At 46.4% G+C, this 17,833-nt stretch overlaps 1 protein-coding gene across 1 annotated transcript in view; it reads left to right on the top strand.

Annotated features, from left to right (window-relative positions):
* The first annotated feature begins 941 nt into the window (after nucleotides 1-941).
* Nucleotides 942-17,833, top strand: part of DIP2B (disco interacting protein 2 homolog B) — a 61,865-nt gene continuing 44,973 nt past the window's right edge. The window contains exon 1 of the mRNA XM_062510810.1: nucleotides 942-1,058. Coding sequence (XP_062366794.1) covers nucleotides 977-1,058 — 82 coding nt within the window. The 5' untranslated portion in view covers nucleotides 942-976. The remainder of the gene's footprint in view (nucleotides 1,059-17,833) is intronic.

Below are 17,833 nucleotides of genomic sequence, written 5' to 3'. Positions count from 1 at the left end.
GTCCCTTCGCCTCCCGCTCCCCTGAGCCTGAGCTGCTCCAGGAGCTCCGGGTCCATCCGGCCCGAGGAGCCCAGAACCCAACACGGCTTCACCCGCAGCGGGAGGAGCCCAGAGCGGAGCCCGGGATGGGAACGGGAGCGGAACTGGGACCGGAGATGGGGCCCGGGGGCAGAACCGGGCCTGGGAGTGGGGAGCAAGAGCAGGGCCAGGAGCAGGAGTAGAATTGGGATCAAGCCCAGGGCTGGGAGTGGGGGATGGAGATGGGGATGAGGATGGAGATGGGCATGGGGACGGAGATCGGGATGGGCATGGAGATGGGAATGGAGACTGGGATGGGGATGGAGCTCAGGATGAGGATGGAGATGGGGACAGAGATGGAGATGGAGATTGGGATGGAGATGGGGATGGAGACGGGCATGGGGAAGGAGATTGGGATGGAGATCAGGATGAGGATGGAGGTGGGGACAGAGATGGAGATGGGCGCAGAGATGGGGATGAGGACGGAGATGGGGATGAGGATGGAGATGGGGATGGGGACGGAGATGGGGATGGGGACGGAGATGGGGATGGGGACGGAGATGGAGATGGGGACGGAGATGGAGACGGAGATGAGGACGGAGATGGAGATGAGGATGGAGATGAGGATGGAGATGAGGATGGAGATGGAGATGGGGACGGAGATGGAGATGAGGACGGAGATGGAGATGAGGATGGAGATGGAGATGAGGACGGAGATGGAGATGAGGATGGAGATGGAGATGGAGATGGGCGCGGAGATCGGGCCCGGGCGCGCAGCGGCTGCATCGCGGGGCGGGGCCGCGCGGGGGCGCAGCGGGGCCCGGGGGCGCGCGCGCCGCGCGGTCACGTGCCGGCGGCGCCGGGCTCAGCCATGGCGGAGGCTGCGGCCGCTCCCGCTCCCCCCGCGCCCCGCGGCCGCTGAGCCCCGCCGGACCCGCGCCCGGACCCCGCCCGCGCCATGGCCGAGCCCGCCGCCGTGTCCTCGCTGCCCCGCGAGGTCCGCGAGCAGCTGGCCGAGCTGGAGCTGGAGCTCTCGGAAGGTGAGTGAGGAGCGCCGGCAGCCCGGCCCGGCCCTGCCCGCGGAACCTCCGTGTGAGGGGTCGGGAGTGCCGGGGGTGCCGTGAAGGACGCTCCGCGGTCTGGGTGAGAGGAGCGGGGCGGGGCGGGAAGGAAAACCCCGGCCCGGGCTGGGGTTGTGCGTGAGCCGAAGGAGCGCTGGGAGCATCGTCCGTGAGGGGGGGGACCCCCGGGTAACCCCTCCCCTGCCGGGCTGAGTGACCCGAGCCCCCTCTTCCTCCCTCGGGATTGTTTTGTTTTGTTTGTTTGTTTGTTTGTTTGTTTGTTTTTTCCCTTGTGGCCTCTTTTCTGCAGCTGCCGAGCTGAGGATGCGGAGTGGGAGTGAGAGACCCCGGGACAGCCAGTTCTGGGGCGGGGGAGTCGCAGCAACTTTGGGCACAATAATGACGGCGAACCTTGTGTTATTCGCGCTTTCTGAATAAGTTCTTTTGCCATAATCGGTTTAGAGCATGCGCTTTTTGCTGGTTTATTATTTTTTTTCGTTGTTGTTGTTTCCTTTTTTTTTTTTTTTTGTTTTTTTTTTTTTTCATGGTTTTGTCTTTGTTCCCCAGCGTTTAAAATGCTGCTCTCGGTACAGCTTTGTTGTGGATCTCCCTTGTGAAGCCAGAGGGTGAGGGATGAAGCTGAGGCGGAGGGGGAAGGTTGCAAAGCAGGTAGCTCAGATTTGCATAATTCTAATTTTCCTCCCTCCGCCAGGGTATACTGAACTTGATGCCAAAGTCAGTGGCTTCTCAGGAGGGTTCACTGCATGGCTGGAATAACCAGAGAATCAGAATACCCTGAGTTGCAAGGAACCCTACAAGGATCATCGATGCCTCTCTTAGCATTAAAAATTCAGAAAAAATCGAGTTCCAAGCACATCTTTCCTTGCTCTGTTTATCCCAGAGCCCACAGTGCATAAAAGAGACTTTTTGACTCTTTGGACATCAAGAATTCACTCCCAGGGGTGAGCTGGGGGCTGTCAGCCCCTGCTGCCCACACTGGCACTCAAGGCTTTGCCAGCAGAAAAGGCCATGGCACTGCTTTCCTAACACAGCTGGGTCGTAGCTCAACCCCTGATCTTGGCTGCTTGGGGCTTTTGTTAATTCTTTTCCAGATAAACTTTCTGCAGACATTGAACTAAAGTGATAAAACTTTAGTGTTTGGTTTTGGGGACTCGGTGATAACAAAGAATGAGGAATGGTGGTGTTGCTCAGAGTGTAGCATTCAATAGGTTTTGAGAAGGATTTGTTAAATGTTTTAAGGGTTTGTTTGGTTTTTCTGAAGTTTGTTTCTTGTGGCACCAAAAGCCTGTTACGATTTGACCCTGTACTGCAAACTTAAAGTGAAGTCTGTTGCTGAACTGGCTGCTGTGACATCCCACTAATCTTTAACAAGCTGCTCCAAAAGCTTCAACTTTGGTGCTACAGAGTGAAATTTTGTGGGTTATGTAAGTAATTCTCTGAATATTAAATCCACTGCCCCTTTGTGGGTTTAATACTTGGATTTCTTAATGTGCATATCAAGGATTTGTTTGTGCAAATCACTTTTTCTGCCAAAAATCCCACGAGTACGGAGAATTTTGGGTGGCTGTGCTCCCAAACTCTTGGGAACATATTTCAGGGGACGTTGTTGCTGAGATAACTGAGCTGTGGGAACAGGGAGTGAGGTAATGTCATTGTGAAGTTCTTGAAAAATCCGCCCTAGTTTGAGGCTTAAGCTGAGGGATTTTGAGGCCTGTGTGTGCATTGTTCAGCTGAATATAACCATGGGCTGTTGACAGTAAACAATATTGAATAGAAGCATTTTATTAAAAATGGCAGCAGGGCTCCATGTGCAACTACTCAGTTGTTGCTCAGATAAGAACACTTGATGGTTTTTGATTTTTTTTTCCCAATCCCTTGTTGCAGCTTTGTCTCCGGGCTTCTTGAGGGTTGAGTGTGTGAGTATTTCTGTCGGGTTTTTTGCATGGGAACACCTCATTTTCTGGGAGAAGAGAGGAGCTGCAGCTGCTGGGGGTAGCCCAGAGGGTCCCTGACAGCAGGAGCTGGAGGTGGCTCTGTCCTTGATGGACATTGTGACAGTGGGGAGAACCTGGCTCCAGGGGCTGGGAGCACAAACACTTGTGTGCTGAGCCTTGCAGTGAGTTTCACCCAGGCATTTGCTACTACTAACCACCACAGAGTAGAGAATTAAAAACAAAACGGGGGAAAATATAATATTAAAACCTTATCTGACGTTGTGGTTGTGAAAGGTGCTGCATCAGCAGGCAGGATGCAAAGTGGAGCCAGGATTACTTTAATGTATGCTGGAAATAGAAATCAGAGTTTGCTATGATGAGCCATGAGAGTTTCTTAAGGAACAATCTGTGCAGACGGAGCAACAGGACTAATTATACCTCTGGATTATTCCTTACTGAGCCTTGTGGTCAGTAACAGTCATCTCATCCCTGAGTGCAGTGAAAATGGCTGAGCAGAGGAATGGGACGTGTTTCAGGAAGCATTAATTGTTCATTAATCAACAGAAATTGCATCTTGCTCTATGTTTTGGTGATGGATTTGAGACCAGCTCATTCATTTCTGAGCGTGCATAAGAATTTGTTGTGTTCTGTCAATGTGAAGAGCATTAATACCTGAAATTAAACTTAGGGAGACTTCCCATTCCCTCAAAGAAAGGATCAGTGTTGATTCTCTGAGGAAGAATATTCAAGTAACAATAGAATGTATCAGCTGAGAATTGGGTCATGGAGCTGTGGGAGACCTGGAACCTGCTCATTACTCACATTTTCCTTCTTTTCTCACTTTTGGGATATTTTTCCTTCTGGTGCTTTTCTTCATCTGTCAGTAACACCCACATTATGCATCACTAATGATGGGAAGGGCTGTCTTTGTATTTGCATCTGTTTCTGTTTGATGAGTGAAAGTGCCAGGGATATTAACTTTAAAGAAGACTTTTCCCCCGTTTTCACACGTCTGTGAGTGTGGGAGCTCAGTCTCACCTTTGGGTTGAGCTGCAGCACTGAGTGAAGGTGACTTCAGATCCACCACATGATGCTGTTCCTTGGAATGTTCTCACTCTGTGCTGAAGGCTGCACAGAGCAAGGTAGATGTCTGAATTCATCCCATGTTCGGTGGAAAATGTTACTATTAAAGCACTTCACCACTGGGCCTGGGTGTTTTTACACCCTGGGTGAAACATTCCAGCAGCTCCTCTCACATCAACCTCATCCCAGCTGTTAATGGAGCTGGGAAACTCTGGAATATCCAGACTCAAAGGCTCTAATTAGGCACGTTCAGAGGATTTGTTTCATCCAGGGCACGTTCTCTGACTGTTGTCCTGCCTGTGTGGGGAAGTGTGTTCTCCTGGAGGTGAGAGCTCTGGCCCATCCTGGCTCTGCAGGGGTTAAACACCCACATAAAGAGCTTATTTGGCTGCTGGGGTTTGTGCCACCGTGGTTTCTGTCTTGCCTGATGTTTCTGAGTAGTAAAGGGGTGTCAGTGGAGTAAAAGGCAGCTGGAGATACCCAAATGTCCAGGGAAGGGCAGAGGGATTCCAGCTCTTAGTAAGGAGGAGCTCCTGTGAGCAGCTCAGCCCTTGGACATCATTTCAGCCACCTGTGGGTTCTGTGACAGGGTGACCACGTCCCCCTCCTGCCTAGTGGGCAGAAGGAGTTGGTTTCTGTTTGCTTTCCTAGCTAAACACACATTTGCTGTCTGGTTTGTGATTCTGGCTGGGTGTTTCTGTGAATGGCTCCCTGCACCTGGGTTTGTTCCTTTTAAAGCTGATTGTCTCTCACTGGAGGGCTGAGGTTGTCTGCAGAGCAGAGCTTTGTGTGAGGATTTTCAGAAGCTGAGGAAACAGAATGATGGTGGCATGTATGGAAAAAGGAATATCAGCAAAAAAACTGGAAACTCAGGACTGAAGGCCAGCCAAATAGGATAGAACCTTACTGGCAGAAAACATGTTGACTCAAGCAAGTGGGTAGAGTCTTTATTTTGTTTGGCTTGAAAATTTCTTATGGAATCAGGGTATTTCTCTGATCTTTTAAAAATTGTGTGTTTCAGGTTGCAATCTCTGATTGCCAGGCGCCTGTCAAAGGAGGTGAGGACCTTTTTTATAGATTAAGCAGCTGAAGCACAGAATTTAAATTACAGAGTCAAAGGAAGTAATTGTCTGAGTAGGGACTGGCTGCATGGATTGTGCTGAGTGAGCAGAAAGGTTTCACTTCAGTCTCTTCCCCCACTCAGAGAGGAACTGTGGGCAAAGCACAGAAAAGGTTGAAGAAGAGCTTTACAAACATAAGCAAGTTGGATCTGATCAGCCTGTAGCTAACAGGACTTACAGGTGGTTTTTGTGCATTTATGCAGCATCTCACCCACAAGTCTTGCATTAGGCAAAACCAGCACTGGGAAAGCTTTAATGTTGCTTCCTTAATTCACCTGCAGGACTGGCAGCAGATGGGTCCCAGATCTGCTGAGAGATCTGTGCAAGGCTTTGACACAGTGTCTGTGTGCAGGTAGAGTTTGAGAGCTTTGAAATGCCTGAAACCCTCCTGGAGCTGTCACAGGGAGCTGGCTGTGCTCATCCAGGGATCATCCAGCCTTGGTTGGCTCTACAAAGATCCCAGTAAAGATCCCTCACCTGCTTTCATTGTGGGTGAAGTTGTATTTTCTTTAGCTTCAGAGCCCAGGAAAAAGTGATGTAAGCATGGAGCACATGGATTCTGTGCAATGTCTGTGTCACAGGAAAAGGAAATCCAGCTCCAGTCGTGACCAAGAGGAGCAGAATGCCAGATCTGTCACCAGTGCAGCAAACAGAAGGTCCACAAGATGATTACAGATTTCTGCTCTGCAGATGGTCAGGGCAGAATGATTTAAGTGATTAATGGTTTGGAGAGAGGGAGTTAAACACAAATACTGGGAGAAATATTTTGCCTACTGTGAGTGGGAGTCAGGTTTGCTGTTGCTACATGACTGAAGCATGTAAGCATGGGGGAGAGAAGGAAGGTTTTTTTGGAGCATCCAGACTGGAAGAGTAAAAAATAACCAGGAAGGTTAAAGAATGCATATTTTTGCGTTGTCCTTTTTATACTTAGGAAGTGAGGAGCGAGTTTGGGGTTCTTTAAAAAAGCTGCAGCTCTGACCCTTTGCCTTGGGGAGAGGAGGAAATGAGAGGCTTTAAAGAGAGTCCTGCACCTCCTCCCTGGCTGCTTCTGTGAAGCTTTGCTGGAGTTAGAACCAGTTTCCTCAGCTGGGTGGAGGGGACATCTGGTAGCAGTGATTCCCAGTGTGGATTTTATGACTGCTGGTACTTCCAGGTGATATTTGCCATTTCAGCTGGGAATTTTGCATTTTCTGGCTGGGAATGTTTACCAGAGCTGCTGCTAAAGCCACATTTGGAGTTTGCTGTGGTGTCCTAGATAACTGATCTCCAGTTTGCTATTTTAAATTCTGTAGCATGAAATATTGAGTAGGAAATGTGATGGGTGGCAGAGGAGCTGCACAGAGCTGCTGCTTTTCCCAACGTGCAGCAATCCTTGGAGCTCCACAGGGAAATGCACACAGAGCACCCCCCGTGCTTCTGGTTCATTGGTGATGTGGAAAGGGTGATGGTTCCTTCCTGGTTCCCTCTCTCTGATTAGTGTTTGTCATGAAGTTTTCTGTTATGTTGGATTTATCATGTTTATTCAGTGGCAAGTTTCAGGAGCCAAAGAGTGAACTCATGGTGAGTATTCCCGAGGGATGGGCAGAAGCTGGAGAGTTCCTGTTTGCATTTCTTTCAAATACAATGTGCAGATAATTCCTTAGGATGGTTTTCTTTAAACCCTGTGCCTCAGTTATAAAAAGCATTTCCTGGATCTCTCCATGAGTTGCTCCAGTTGCTTTTTTGGACATGGATTCACAGAGAGAGGAATTGAAACATTTTTCTCCTTTGGGGCTGATTTAATCCGAAATTTTTTTGGAGAGCTTGTGAAATCAGGGACAAGTCATCAGGCCAGGATGTCTCGTTCATTAATTAGAATGGAAGACTCCTACATTTGTATCATGGGTGAGGAAATAATGATTTATAGCTAACGGATGCTCTGCAGGCAGCAGCATTCCATCTGCTACACGAATTTTCCCATTGCATTTCATGCAATGCCTTGGAAAAGCCTCACACCTGTATTTCTCATCTTGTTACTCTTGCCTGATATTTGGAGTGAAATGCCTCTTTCCATCAGTTTGTGTTCTTTTCCAACTTCAAAGCCAAGAGTTTGTGAAACACTACTTGAAGTAAACATAGGCGGGACCTAAGTTTAAGTTACACTGAGTTTATACTAAAGATAGTAATGTAATAGTAACATAACTTTCCTTGCTGTGAGCAATCACCTTCTCTTATTTCATGTAACTTAAGCTGATAAAAAAGAAAAAAGAAAAAAACACTTAAAAGTTTTAGCACTTCTCTGCCAACATAAACTCTTTCTTAATTCTTGTTGTCTTCAGAATTGCTGATGCAAACTAGGTCTTCCTGGCCTCTGGAATTCCACAGGGATGGGAGCCCACAGAGCCTACAGGGCATCCATTAATACATTTTGTGGACCCAGGATTCCAATTCCTGCCTGAGCGATCAGCAACGGAGCCTCTCGGAATTGTTCCCCAGCAGTCAGGCAACCTGCTTTCCCCAGCTCCATGTCCCTAGGGAGCAAAAAAAAAAAAAAAAAAAAAACCCAGGAAAATTGTATCCCTGCCTGATAAAATTAGGTCTTCTGTAATCTCCCTCTGCACAGCCGGATGGCTGGCTGCCTTGAAAAACATATGTTTTAATGCAGGAATAATGCATTCCATTTAGGATGGCTGTAGCCGTGGGAGCTGGGTGACTGAATGCATGCAGAGCTCCCATTTTGCCTCTGGGATCAGGACTAATGTCAAACATCAGGTCTAAAGTGCAGCAGTGGAAAAGAATTGTTTGGGATGTTTTTCCTCTATTTTGCTCTTAGGAGGGATGTTGTTCCTATGGCTTAGTCCTACAGGAGTTGGACGAGTGAGCCTTTTATTGGAGATAAAGGTAAACTGCAAAGATGAGTCAGTGTTTGTATTCCTGGATTTTGGCTTGCTGCATTAAGGAAATTGCTTGGGAATAGCAACACTGGTTCCTCTAATACAGGTTTATAATTCATTTATCTGAGAGTAGCACAGGTAACCTTTGGAGGAATTTCTGCTTTATCCCCTTCCCTCCTGCACAGAGGGGAGCACCCGACACACACCCGGTGCTGGGACAAGCCAAGGGAGATTTTGGAAGTGTTAGCTTTGGAATGTACGAGCAGAGTAAGTTCTCATGGGACACTTGGTTGGCCATAAGTTGGAAGGATGTGATGAAAGCAGGAGTGATACAGCAGAAAAGGTCTGAAAGATTTGGTTTCAGGCCCTGTCCTTGTGTGTGATTCCAGAAAGGGCTGTCAGGTGAGGACGTGCTTGAAGGAGGTTTTGTGTTTCCTGTTGTCCTACCTGCACCTTTAATGCATCAGCTCTTCATTTGGGGTGCTAATTTTAACCTACCAGGAGCCATTTCAGTTTGAAGCACCTTTTCTGGAAATGCTGTGATTTTGCTCCCTGAGAGCAGCAGCAGCAGCAGAGTACATCAGGGGTGGCCTGATACACCTGCTTGCTTTGCTAATTTTAATTGTGCACTTCTCTGGAAACAGTGATCCCAGAGAGGAGCTGACCAGTCAGAAGAAGCCCTGAGGAGGGAAAGGAGGCTTTGAAGTTTTTTCTAGCAAGAAGTGAGAGCAGAGTTAAGAGTTTTACAAGTTCACTCTGGGCCATGGTGTGAGGAGTGCTGGCTATTCCTGCTCTCACATTCCTGCTCACAATGTGCATTGTCACTGGGGTGAGGACAAGGAGAGTTCCTCCAAGGAGCTGGGAAGTGACATGGCAAATTCCAGGCTGTGATTATTCACTCTGTGATGGAGAGTGGAGTCAGGAGTCAGATCAGAGCAAGAGATAAAAGTCTCTGATCCTCAGCAGTGCTGGTAGAGAATAAACAGATCTGCACTTATTAAACTGTGCTGCCTTTTTTTTCCCCTTTAATTGAATACAAGTGGAAAATTGTCTATTAAAGGTGCTCCATTTCTGGCATTTAGGAGATTGCTGTGTGTCCCATGGGGTGCTGGAGCAAGATCCTGATGGCATTTGCAGGTCTGCTCATAGTGTGTGATGAGGAAGGGGAGAAACTCTGTGCTGCATCTCCAGGCTGGAAAAAAGCACCTCTGTTCCATTGTGTGTCCTCAGGAGCTGCATCCCAGGTTTCATAACAAAGCCTTGGCAGCAGGTTTGGCTCAGGCTGCTCTCACCTCTTGGCACCTCACTCTTTCCATCTCGGGGAGCTCCACGGAAAGCCGTGAACTTTGGCAAACTGCAGAGGGCACAGGATGAAACTTTTAGGAATCTAAGTTGTGTTTCTTAAGAAAATACCAAACCTTTCACTGCTTTTGGATTTCATGAGCAGTGAAAGAACCAAATTATAAATTATTTCGAGACAGTTTTTTTGGGCTTTTGTGTCAGTCCTGACAAAATACTGAAGGTGAGACTGAAGCCCCTTGTGTTACAAAAAGGAGATCTCTCACTTGGCCAAGTGCTCATGTAAATGTTTTTTTTGAGACTGAGACCTGTGTTTATTCTTAGGGCAGAAACTTTAAGTGATCCCTTGTGGATTAAAAAAAAAGAACAATTCTTATTGTAATTGGAATGAAAACCTCCATTCTTACGCAGTTTAGGGTTGGAAGTGAAAAGGGGGAAGTATTGTTATTTTGAGCTCCCGAGCAGGAAGGGGGGGAGATGCACAGGGGTGAGGTGAGCAGCTCAGACACAGAGCAGGGGACATCAGGCCCTCCATGGTGTTGTCACTCACACTGTGACCCGTGCAGTCTGATTAGCAGTGAGTGGATGTCTCACCGTGCTGCACCTTCAGGAAGCTTCTCCATGATGATGAGGATGGTGGTGGTCAGGTTTGGTTGAATGTGATATAAACCCACTGCATTTCTGGGATTTCTCCTCTCTGCTTTAAATTTTCAAGTCCTCCTTGAAGATGTCCTGATTTTAAAAAGCCGTGTGGTGCAGAAAGAAGTCAATTACTGAATCCCAAATAGGGAGAATTGTGGATGAAGGCGAAGCAAATGAGTCAGGTAGAAATAATCCTACTGTGTCTTGGCTTCAGCCACACCTAGAAACCTTGAGCAAACATTTCTGTGTAGTTATTCCTGTGTTTGATACACTTTACTTGTTAAGTCCTGTTTTAAAATTGCAGCATGTAAAAATTGTGTAGGGCCAGTTTCCATTAGTTTTAAGGATTTGGGAACATTGTTTTAGTCATTTTCATCAGAAGCACAGAGACCTGAGTTAATTTGCTCTCATATTTCCCCAAAATCAGAAAAATCTATAACCCTGGAGCTGCTGTTGCCTTGGAAGGCTTTCAAGGCAGTTCTTTTTGCAGTAGGCCTTCAAAAAAATCTCTGGCAAGAAGAGCAAACAGGAAGATGTAATTACCCTCTGCCTTTTGTGTACCAAATCCTTGTGCATTGGACAGAGCTTTGGTAAAACACTTTTAGAAGTGGCTGTTTGTAGCATGGGAGCTGTAAGGAAAAGCATTTGGATCCAGCTAAGTCATACCTGATGTTCCTGTGATTCCTGTCCTGTGTCTTAGGGGGTAATTACTCACCTCATGCTGTGGGTCTCCTCTCTTTCATGGTGAATAAGCTGATTTTTAATAAATCTGAACAAAGCCATTTTTCCATGTGTGACTTTAAGAAAAAAAAAAAATTGGACCTTTCTCTTCCCTGCCTCCTCTGATTGTAATTTTTCTGTTGTAGCTTCTGAAATCTCCCTTGTTACCTGTGTCTGTTGCTGATTCCGAGGGGTTTGGATTTTGGTTCTTGTCCAAACGCGTTCTGTTTGCTTTGCACTGTTCTCCTGTACTGCCTGCTCACCTTTGGGCTTTGTCCTGTGAAATGGGATCCTCTGGCTCAAGAGAGCTGCAGAGATTTGTCCTGCACACCCTGATCCTTTCCTGCAGGATTCCTATTCCTGTGGGGATCCTACTCAGCTCTCCGTGTGCAGCGGCACCGTTCATGGTGTTCAACCTGTTCACTTCCCTGTGGGATCTGAAGGTGATTCCTGGGGTTGAACCTGATGGGAAAAGGCAAATGGAAATCAAGGTTCGTGCACTGGGAGATCTCAGGGATATATTTATGAAGGCTGAGACTGTGGCAAAGGTGATGTTTTCTCTTTCTCACTTTCCAGATATTGGATTCAGCAAAGCACAAGGGAGGGAGACACAAAATAAGGGGATGATGGTCATAAAAGTTCTCCAGCATGGCAGAACTTGGCCTCTTCTCCTAGAAAAGTAATTTCTTGCTTATGTTCTCTTGTTGAAAATGGCAGAAGACCTTCCTGGGAAGGTTTAAAATGCCAGACCAAGTGTAATGGTGTGAACACAGAGGTGTTGTACGGCACCGCAGGCTCCTCTTCCAGCAGAGACACGATGATTTGGGCAGAAGGATAAAAGGAAAGAGTTGGCAGGAGAACTGGAGAAGGAGAAAATAGTCTTCTCTGAGAGCTGAGTTTGGCTTCAGGTTCTGGAGGATCTGACCCTGACGCAGCTGGAAGCGTGTGAGTGGATTTCTGGTGCTCCCACCCTGCAGAGTGGCAACCTTGGGGCTCTTCTGGCACAGCTGCTCCTGGCTTTGGATGCAGGACCTCACAGGCACAAAGAAATTCACAGTATTGCAGTGGAATCCTTGACACCATGAGAGGAGTCTGTAAAATAGTCCAAGAAAGGGAGAAGGAAAGGAAGTAGCGAAGTGGAGAGACCTGGGAAATGTCAGAGCTGGTTTTTCTGTAATTCTGCTGTCAGGAAGAGCTGTTTCAGAATAGTTTTCTGTGGGTGAAGTGTGACAAGAAGTCCCCAAGAGGTACTGTCACATGGGGGTAAGCTTGCAGTTGTTGGATTGTTTCCACCATTCAAAGAGGTTGTTTGAAGCTGTTTCATGGATTCTTAGTTGAAAGGTGCATTTCTGCTTCTTCAGCACATTCTGCCTCAAGCAGTTGCAGACAGATCTGTGTCTTAACTCACTAAACCAGTTAATGGTGGAGCTCTGAGCACATTGTCTGCTGTCTCCTGTGCCATTGTGTTGGGCATGTCAACGAAAAGGACTGTGCTGGCTGTCCCAGGGAGTTCCCTGGCCGAGGGGAAAAGCTGACTTGGGTTTCCTGTGCTGTCCTTTGCCTCTGATTGTGCAGGGTGTGAATTCAAAGCTGCCCTGCGTTATCTGTGGATGGAAGCACATCTGAAGAGGAAGAAGGCAGTGAGGCTGGGCACTGTGCCAATCTCTCCAAGCCTTTGTTGGAGACTAAAGGAAACCTGTGTCCATTTAGGCACTGGTGCATCCCCAGAGCCTTCCTTGGCCTCTCTGGGAGGGAGGTGAAGGCAGTGGCGTGGAAGTGATCACACACTTCTGCACATCAGTGTCCATTAGCTCTCGAGGTGCTGTTGGTGTTGGAATTCAAAGATCTTGTGTTGAACTCTCAGGATTTTCCTGTGGGTCTGTCAGGAGAGCACTGACCCCATCTCTTGTAACCAGACCATGGGGAAGGATGTTCTGTGTGGAACTGGTTCTTTACAGACCATCTGGGGACTGTGTGTGACTTCCCTCTGCTCTCTGGGCAGGACATCTCTCCTGTGGTCAGGCTCTGGGGAAGGTGGCTCTGGGATATACTGGTTTCTCCATGTGATAAATTTCTCATTCTCAGCTTGCTGCATGGAGAAATAAAAAGGAGAGACAAGCTCAAGTATCAAAATAAACGTCAGTTTTTAAACAAGTGCAACCAAGCAAATTAAAAATGGGCAAGTTTTCATGTTTGGATCTTTACCGTTCCTTTTCCTCTGTGTGAAAAGATTTTGGAGTGATTTATGGCTGTCATGCCAGGCTTCTCAGCACTGAGGGGTACAGCACTGTCTGTCAGTGAGTGGTTGATTTTGACAGGCTGCACTTCTGGGCCAGGGTTTTTTGGGTTTTTTTTGTTCCTCCTTTTAAAGCTTTTAACATGAAATATTCAATCCTGCCTGTGCACAGCACAACTGATTCAGGTATCACACTTCAGAGAGCTGTGAGCACAGTGTTGGGTCATGAGCACATCCTGCAGTTGTGACTTCTGTGTGGTTGAGTATTTTCATGTAGTTTGGGGCCACCTGCATTTGACCTGGTGGTCCTAGAAGGAATTTTGGTGTGTCTTCTTCCAGCAGAATTAGGGCTAGAGGAAAGAGCTCTCCAGAGTTTCCTGGGTACAAATGAGGTACTACAGCCTCAGGTGTTTTTATGGAAAAAAACCAGGTTTTTATGGAAAAACACCTGCAGGTGTTTTTATGGATGCTCAGGCTGGCTGTCACTGCAGGTCAGAGCCGTGTTCAGTAGGAAGATCTCAGCTGGGATTCCCCAAGGAATTAATTTTATTTCTTTGTTTTGTTATACAGTTCTGTGTTGTGCTTGTAGGATCCCAGTGCTAAAAAAGAAATAATCCTATTGTGCAAGAGATGTTGGAGAGAAGTGGTTGTATTATTTCCCAAACATCATCATTTCTCTTGAGAGAGTGTTACATGGCGTGGCATGAGTTTTACTTCTGTGAAACACACGGAGTCAGCAGAGAAGTCTTGGAGAACAAATTGGAGGGCAAGGATCCAACCCAGAGCTGTGTCCACAGTCCTTTTCTTTCAGAGTTGTTTTTTTTTTTGGTTTTTTTTTTGTTTTTTTTTTGCTTAATTGCAGATTTTCTATTTGGATGTTAATCCTTTAGTTTCTCTTTCTTGGCAGAATATCTCATCTTAAATTATTACTGTCAACACATCCTTAGCCCTTCCTGCCCCTCCACCCCCTAATTGTGAGTGCTGTCTGTGGTGCTTTGCTTTGCTGTAAAAGGCCGTGGTGTTTGCAGCTGAAAGCAAAGCCTGCTGTGAATATCATATTTTATCCAAAAGACACAAGCAGCTCCCCATTAATATTATTACACTGACACCCTGGTTTTATGAACAGTGGAATGTTCTGTGGAATGGTTGTTATCCAGTGATTATGGCTCCGTTAGGCACAGGAACAGATGGTTCCTGTCCAAGTACTTTTTCTCTTGTCATTTCTAGCAGGAATAAAAGGGAATGTTGAATTTTCATCCCTTCAGTGGTGAGGCTGCAAAGGTCACACAGGCTGTGGTGGAGGAACTTGTGTTAAAGTGAGGTTGAGAGACCAAGTGGGAAGTGAACTAATCTGTGGAATCATGGAATGGTTTGGGTTAGAAGTGGCCTTAAAGCTCCTCTGGTTCCACCCTGCTGCCATGGACACCTTCCACTGTCCATGGTTGCTCCCAGCCCTTTCCAGACTGGCCTTGAACACTTCAGGGGTGGGGAATAATGTGCAATAAATAGATTGGAGCAGGGAGGAGCACATGGATGCTGGAGTGGGTTGTAGGTCAGCGGAGCAAGGCTGCAATTAGGATGATGCTCAGATGGGCAAACCACGGTGTTCTGTAGGATTTCCAGGTTTACAAGAGGAGGGATCTGCAAAGTCCCTGCCCAGCCTACAGAGAGGTGGAATTGGGCCACAGATATCCAGGCACTCTACCTGGTGCACCTCTGTCCATCCAAGGCCTCCATCCTGCCTGCTTCATGGGGTGATGTGGAACTGAACACCTCGGGGTCCCCACAAATGACTCCTTGCACACCCTCTGCAGTTCTTACCTTGCTTTTTCAGGTCGTGCATTCGTTTTGTCTCTCTTTTTGTAGCTTTTTTAAGAGTTCTGTATTAAACTGTGCTCTGTCCATGCTTAGAGAGAATTTAGCTGGCAGGATTTTTTCCTGTTGTGAGAAGCAGAGAGTTCAGAGCTGGGCTTCTGTTTTCAATGAGTAAGTTGGAGGATCTACCTGTCTTTTTGCATAGTAATAAACCCAAGCTAATTCTGTGGAATTAACTGCTAATGAGAAATAAGGTAATAAAATTTAGTTTGTTATTGAAAGTAATTCTGCTTCCACCTTGGAGGGACACTGGCTATTGCTGAGAGAAACTGCACAGTCACCTTTGCTTGAAGTTTAATGCAGAATGGAAAATTAAAATATGATCTCACTCTCATTAAAATTAAGTAATTGATGTCATCATTCAATTATTTTTTAGGCGCTTTCGACAAATCTCCTTGGATTGTTATTAAAACCTGACCAACCAGGGATCATTAAATTGGAGGAAATGGGGGAAATTAGGTAACAGAGAGGTAAGAGAGCATCTCAGGAAAATGCCCAAGTGGCAGATTCAGCTCTGAACTCCTGAAGGCAGAGCTACCAGTGTCCTCCTCCCTCATGGAGATTCCAGCTCAGCATCACCAATTGCAGGAAATCTTTCATCTCTTGCTTGGGGTTTTGTGCTGGCTTCACCATTTTCAAAGTATGAATATTTAATTCAGGCTTCTTAAGGCTTTTAGCAGATTTTTCAGGCTCCTTCCTGTGGTGGTGTATGTGAGGACAACTGAAGAGAGCATTTGGATTCACTTACGGTATGGAAGTAGGGTTTATTTGTTTTGATTTATTACTGGAATACTTTTGAGAAGCTCATCTTGTTCTGTGAGTAACTTCCCCATAATCTTAACCAGAAAACAGAACCAGCAGTTCTTACTTTTCCAGTTCCAAGCTGTGTTTTGGTGACAATGTCCAGCTTTTACTTGGTTGGGGCTGAAATCTGTTCATACTGCTGTTATGTGGTTAGAAGTTTAGATAAATGTTTCATCATTTTGGACTTGTTTTTACAGTAAGTTTGATCTTGGAGAGATTGCACCTTGTTAGTGCAAGTACACCATGGAATTTTTGCCTGTTACTAGACATAAAGTTCTTTTTTTTCCAAATTCAAGACATTCTGGTCAAGTGAACAGTGCAGGACATGAGGGCAGGTGTGGTTCCCTTTCAGCACGAGAGCCCCTTTTGTTTGCATTCTTTTAGTTTTTGTCAAGTTGCTGACTGTGTGCTCTTAAATAATCCTGCTGATTTCTCCATACTTCCTTCCCTGTACGAGCGAGACATTTGAGAAATCAGTTTATTTAAATTGGAAGAGGAGATATTGCACCCTGAGAGAGGCAGCAGGAGGAAAATTCTCTGTCAGAAGTAGTTGTGGATTTGGAGATGGCTGGTGAATAAGGTCTTTTTTTAATTTTTAGGCCTGTTTATTTTGGTTCAGTGTGCACTGGTGTTGATGTGAAAGGAATATATGTCCTCCCAGTTTTGTGAAAATACTTTTTGATGGTGATATACTGATAGAAGGCAAGAAAATTCCGTGTGTGAGGATGTTAGTGGTTGGAACAACAGAAATACCAGGGTGGTATCACAACATCCTGCATAACAAGGGCAGTAAATTGACTGTTCTGTCTCTTTATGGTAAAAGGATGGTTTTTTTTTTCTATTTAAAAAGGCCACTTTTCACCCAAACCTGAATGTCATTATTTTTAAAGAGCTATTAATATGCTTTACTAATTAGGAGGAATGGGTGTGCTGGGAGAAAAGTCTCTTCTGCCCTGCAGTAGCCGAGTTCAGTGACTCTAGGGTGGGTTGTTGGGTGCTCTTGGCTCATTATTTTGATCTTCCACGCAGTTTAGAGACTTTCACATGAGAAGGATCTTGCCACATCCTGCTCCTCAGCTGGAACAGAGCTCTGCTGGAGCAGACGTTGACTCTGCCCAAAGAGCCCTGAACAGAAGTGGCTCCTCGTGTGATCCTTCTTGTAAAGAGCCTTGCAGCTGACAGGATAATGGGGTTTTTTAGGCCTGCTGGTGACATGCCAGCAGGGTTTCCTTAGCAGTGCCATTCTTTAAGGAGCAGTGGATGCTGATGTAAACACAACTGAAAGCTTCACACAGCCCGGGCTGATGGCAGAGCCTGGAATCTGCTGCTCATGCCACGCTGTGCAGGACATTTTTCTTCTGCTCTGTCTATTTAAATCTGGTTTCCCAGGCTTGCAGCTGACTTGAATGGGTTGTGGTGTTGAATGCAGCAAAGCTGGCCCGGGATATCCATTCCTGGGATACGGAATTGTGTTTGGGATGGGGTGTGCAGAGCAGGTCTGAGGGGACTGAACGAGGCGTTTTGGTTCCCACCAGCCAGGTTTGAAAGGATTGAGTAGGAAACCTCTGTGCTGCTCCTGGAGCTGCTGCTGCCTCCATCAGGGACTCGTCGGGAATTTGGTGGGAGGCTCCGCCAGTCAAATTACAGGTGTCACACACTAATTGGAGGCTGGTAAAAGTTTAATAATTGTATTGCTTTGCCTTTAAGTAGTGGGATCCTGCTCTGGTGACTAATCCTGTTTAATGGTGACTGTCCTCGAGTGAGCACTTGGGTGTGCAGTGACTCGGGGCTGTGTTCCAGATTTCAGTGCTTTGGGAGAAAATGTATTTTGCTTTCTTAAGCAGCCACTACTTTCTCTGCTGCTTTTCTATGGAATGGGAGTAACTTCCTTATGAATACACACTTGGTACTGGCTCCTTAGGAAAACCAGGGCAGGAGGGGTGTGGGATATGTGTCCCACCTCTGGATTTTTGAAAGATTAATTCCTACAATTGATTTTCAGTGTGTTTGGTTGGTTCTATTTTTTAGTTGGGTTTTGTTTGAGGAGGGATTTTTTTAAGTGCCAGTGCCTCCATCAAGTTCTCTTTCTTTGTTTCGTCATGCATAACCATCGACCTCATCTCTGTGACTTGGAATAGCATTATCC

The sequence above is a fragment of the Cinclus cinclus genome, chromosome 30 (genome assembly GCF_963662255.1).
Source record: "Cinclus cinclus chromosome 30, bCinCin1.1, whole genome shotgun sequence".
NCBI lineage: Eukaryota > Metazoa > Chordata > Aves > Passeriformes > Cinclidae > Cinclus > Cinclus cinclus.
The sequence above is the reverse complement of the archived record's forward strand: the minus strand, read 5'-3'. Positions and strand labels throughout refer to the sequence as shown.